The sequence below is a fragment of the Sprattus sprattus genome (assembly GCF_963457725.1).
Source record: "Sprattus sprattus genome assembly, chromosome: 17".
Lineage (NCBI taxonomy): Eukaryota > Metazoa > Chordata > Actinopteri > Clupeiformes > Clupeidae > Sprattus > Sprattus sprattus.
This window is the reverse complement of record NC_137915.1, coordinates 9,786,154-9,791,153: the sequence shown is the minus strand read 5'-3', so window position 1 is coordinate 9,791,153 and position 5,000 is coordinate 9,786,154. Positions and strand designations below refer to the sequence as shown.

Below are 5,000 nucleotides of genomic sequence, written 5' to 3'. Positions count from 1 at the left end.
GCCCCGGCGCCGTCCACCACCTGCAGGGCCTCGGCAATGATGTCAGAGAGCTGGTCCAGGTCTTTGGGGGTCATGGCGTCCATGTTGACACTCTGCCGGCCCAGCTGCTTCACCACATTCTGGATGAACGTCTCTGGAGGTGGGGGCGGGGGGGGGGGGGAGGAGAGGAGAAACATCAAGGCAAGGAGGCCAAAGGGCTTTGAATGCAGATGGAGTTATGGATAGAGCTCATGTATGACTACATACGTATGTAATGGAACTGATGTTGAGAGTGGCTTATGCGATGACTTCAAGGTGGATAGAGTTATGGAAAGAGCTCTACATATGTAATGGAAATGATGTTGAGAGTGGCTTATGCGATGACTTCAAGGTGGATAGAGTTATGGAAAGAGCTCTACATATGTAATGGAACTGATGTTGAGAGTGGCTAATGCGATGACTTCAAGGTGGATAGAGTTATGGAAAGAGCTCTACATATGTAATGGAACTGATGTTGAGAGTGGCTAATGCGATGACTTCAAGGTGGATAGAGTTATGGATAGAGTCTAGTACTACATATGTAATGGAACTGATGCTGAGAGTGGCTAATGCGATGACTTCAAGGTGGATAGAGTTATGGATAGAGCTCTAGTATGACTACATATATAATGGAACTGAGGTGCCTTTTGATGAACTGTCAGTGGCTTGATGAAAAAGAATCCGTACCATCCACCATGCTCAAGGGCTCTTTGGCCATTGGGGGTTTCTGGGGGGCCTTGAAGAAGAGCCGGTCGATCCTGGGCAGCGGCGGCTTGGAGGCTTCCGGAATCTTTCCCAAGGCCACCCTGCCGCGGTACCTGTCCGCCTTGGCCTCGGCTGCTTTGAGCCGCTCGGCGGCCAGCGGCCTCAGCATGTTGAAGTAGCGCAGCTTCCCTAGAGGCCTGCCCGCCGCGCTGGGCTGCTGCACCGACCCACCCCTAGCCAGGTACTCCTCCAGCCCCTTCAGGAGGGCCTTGGCCCTCTCCTGGTCTTGGCCGGAGGGCGCTGCTGGAGCTGGAGCTGGAGCGGGAGCGGGAGCATCTGCCATCGCTGCCCCCTGGCTTTGCCACTTAGGAGAGTGGTAGGAGAAGAAGGTGGCGGTGGTCTTCCCTTTCCCCCGCGTGTTGGGCTGGACGTACTCAATGAGATGGTACCGGTCTCCACTCAGCTGTAACACAAACCCATCGGGTAACCTTATTACCTGACAGTCATGGGCATTTGAGTCCACACAATTGCCTAAGGAGACATTCAGGCATTAGGAGGCATTGGCTGCGGTGATAGAGCGAGGTAAAGAGGTCATCTGCGTTTTGATAGAGACAGCCTCTGACAGGCATAGCGACTCAGAGGCGACTGGACTTGGATACGAATGTCTTCAGATATGAGCGATAGCTGCCCTTGAGAAAGGGTGAACATGGAAATAAAAAAAATAAAAAAAAGATAATGTCACTTCGCAATCCATTTCCATACCTTTTATATGCAAAACCATGATGGAGGAAAAAAAAAATGAATCTGGCGCACCAGTGGCTAGCTAATCATTTGGAACATGTATAGATGGATCATAAAGAAAGTGTGTGTGTGGGAGGGGGGGGGGGGGGGACGGACCTGTCCATTGATGATGAGGGCTTTCAACTCGGAGGACTGCGATGGCAGTGGAACGTAATATATATGGCTTCATATAAAGGACATTAAGCATCTAAGCGCTCCTTCATACATCTCGGCGGCGGTGGCTGACAGTGCCGTCTGCCTCTATAAAGCGCACCACCCCTTCCTACAATGGAAGGAGATAATAAAAGATAATGTGATTCTCCCCGCCGCTGAATAACGAGGCTCCACTGACACCGGATCAGCAGGGTGGGCGCTTTCACACCGCCGTCATTTGTCATCTCTCAATACCGGGCACCACCGAGAAAAGGGGCTCGGCAGGACCTCTTCATTCATTCGGGGGGTGGGGGGCACTGAATTGGGATAGGTGGGGGGTGTGCATGAACTCTTCAACTAAAGGCCTGCCTTTTATGTGGCTAATGATGCTGAGGGTGCGAACGGACCGAGGTGACAGGTCCCGATGACACCCGCGGATGAATAACCGGTATCACCCTGTTCAGCAGGGAAACACAAAGATACCGCTGGGCTGCGGATCTAAACACTGCGCTTTTTTTTTTGTTTCTGTTTCATCTGGGGCTTATTGTCTGACACAATATACATTTGCCTAAGATGCCACCGTATGCCATGCAGAGGTCAGATCTGATGGCAGATCATCACTCACCACTCATACGGTCACTGTAACTCACATTGCACAGTATAACTTTAAGTATGTATGTTTGCCAACTACCACTGGTGAATAGCATACCTTTTCTCCAGATGCAGCAAGCAGGCGAAAACAACATCTTAAAATACATCTCATGAAGACTATTTAAAATAGTGGATGAGATTATTAGTGGGTATACACTGCTGTAGAGAGGCTGACGTGTGGGTGTGTGTGTGTGTGTGTGTGTGTGTGTGTGTGTGTGTGTGTGTGTGTGTGTGTGTGTGTGTGTGTGTGTGTGTGTGTGTGTGTATGCGTGCCTGTGTGTTTGTGTGTGTATGCGTGTGTGTGTGTGTTTGCGTGTGTGTGTGGGTTTCACATCTCAGCTCTCATACCTGTCTGAGAGAGCCCTCAGGGGACTGGGGGTGGGATGGAGGCAGGAAACCCAGGTCCTGAAGGTGCTTTTGGAGTGACTTGCTGAGCTCTGCCTCCTCCATTTTTAGTTTCCTGTTGGCATCAGGGGGCAGAGCCTTGGCTCTGTAGGGCGGCACACGTAAACACTGGTCAAACACGTACACAATTGCCAACTCCTTTGTCAATACATGTAGGTACACAGAGAATGGCTTCAAACCTTTCAAGCGAATGTGTAAATTGTACTTCTGCAGTGTACTGGATGATGACTGGAAGTCATATGAAAACACATCCACAATAAAAAATAGGTCCAGGGCTAGACAACTGATTCTATGATTATTTAGCTTTGATGGTCATCATGTCAAATACTCATCTGACCTCTCTTGCCCAGAACACACAATTGTGGTCTTTGTGACAATCTACAATATTGCCTTCAACACCTTTCAGGGTCATCCTATCACCATCACTATCATCACACTTGTCAAGGGGTCCCCCTGAAAGCCCATTGTCATTATCTCACCCATCTTCTACAATCATCAATACCATTACTGTCAGCCTCAAGATGGCCGTCGTGACCAGTCACCTGGAAGTGCCGGGCGAGTCTGCAAAGGACGCCTCCAGATGTCGGAGGGGGATCTTGGGCAGCTTGGCCAGCTCCTTGGTGATCACCTGTTGGGTGGTGTCGTCCTGCCACGTGTAACCTACAGAGACACAGGATGTGTTACTCAACACGGTGCAAACTTAATTACCTTCATTCCCTGCCTTCGGGGCTAACGTGTGGGCGCTATCGACTTGAAGCCTCCGGTGCATCACACACTTGGGTGAATTCGACGCGGGTCGAGACTAGCAACTGACACTCGAACAAACAGGCTTTTCCTTGCTAAGATTAGCCACGCAATGCTTCAGTGGATTTCATTACATTTTGACTTTGTGAAAACATGGGTGGGTGGGTGGAAGACATTTGTATATTTTGTTTACGTCCAAACTTATATTACATCTATTTTATCTTGACACTTCTCTAAAAGTTTAGTCTCTAAAGTCAATGCTTTGCACAGGATTTATTTGCAGAATACTTCCTGCATTCCACTGTCTCCTTAACATGCCAATGAATGATTCCATAATGAAAAAGGGAAAAAGGCTTTGTATGATTAAATGTAGCTGCTCAAGGGATTGTTTCCCTCCTCGCATTGCTTTGAGATTCCAATACTCATATGGCGGGTTGCCGTGGCAGAGCATGCCGATCGGTATCTGCCCAGGAACGCTACCGGTGCCCCTGGCCCACTCGAAGACGCTGGCATGCTTTAGGGTGAGGCTCAGAGCAAAGAGGAGAGAGTGGTTATTTGCCCAGAAAGATGCCCCTTCATCATGTAGCCATCCAGCGTCTCTGCCATAAATTCCACTGAGCTGGAGGATACAAACATGGCAGCGTATTAACCAGGGGCCTCAAGGAGGCACCCCGGCCATTCCAGCATATTACTAATAATGGGGTATTCAGGGATGAGGAATACTTCAAATACATTTCTATCTGGTGAGAGAGAAGAGGTCACGGCTCCTGGTTCAAGAAGAACAGAAGGAACGCCGTCAATCAGGGGGGGGAGCGTTCTCGTGGCAACAGCCGCGAAACATGAGAGATGGAGGCGACCTCATTAGTCCGCTACGACACCCGCGCGCCCGCCGATGCTAATGCATTTGCACGCCGGCCAGATGAGGGCTTCCGAATGATCTCAATCTCATCAGTGACGTGTCTCGTGACACTGAGTCAAACCCATCTGAGAGGCTTTCAGCCTGGAAGACCGTCATCTCCTCTAGCTCCGACATGATCACAATGCTCTTCCTCCTGTGCTATAGAATGAGAGCTCCTCCAGGTTCACAATGCTCTTCCTCCTGTGCCATAGAATGAGAGCTCCTCCAGTTCCTCCAGGTTCACAATGCTCTCCATCCTGTGCTATAGCATGCCAGCTTTGAGGCCTTTGGGCCAGTGGTACAGAGTTAAGATAAGGGTGGGTAAGTGGGGGACTTCATAAAAGCCTCAACGTTAGATATGTGCAGGTAAGTGTAGTCTGGCAAATAGGATCAGTGTAGATATGAATATAGCACGTCTCTGCTTGGGAGAGAAGTAGGGTCTCCGAATGCAGAAGCCCCCTGCCCCCCCTGCTCCATTCCCACTGTTGCTCTGCCGTCAAGCAGCTCAGGTTGAAGTCAGGAGAATGAAGGGAGAATGAAGGGAGAACGAGGGGACGGGGGAAAGAGACGGAAGAGGAGGATGAGGAAGAGGTGGCTAAGAAGATTAAGAATACGAATAAATAAACAAAGGGAGCGAGGGAGAGGC

The 5,000-nt window shown here is 49.9% G+C and overlaps 1 protein-coding gene across 1 annotated transcript in view; it reads right to left on the bottom strand.

Moving 5' to 3' along the window:
• Positions 1–5,000, bottom strand: part of ptprn2 (protein tyrosine phosphatase receptor type N2) — a gene marked incomplete at its 5' end in the record, with an annotated part of 175,919 nt that overhangs the window by 141,035 nt on the left and 29,884 nt on the right. The window contains 4 exons of the mRNA XM_080855134.1: positions 1–133; positions 706–1,186; positions 2,656–2,797; positions 3,255–3,372. The exon at positions 1–133 is cut by the window's left edge and continues 164 nt beyond it. Of these exons, the coding sequence (XP_080711260.1) occupies positions 1–133; positions 706–1,186; positions 2,656–2,797; positions 3,255–3,372 (874 nt within the window). The remainder of the gene's footprint in view (positions 134–705; positions 1,187–2,655; positions 2,798–3,254; positions 3,373–5,000) is intronic.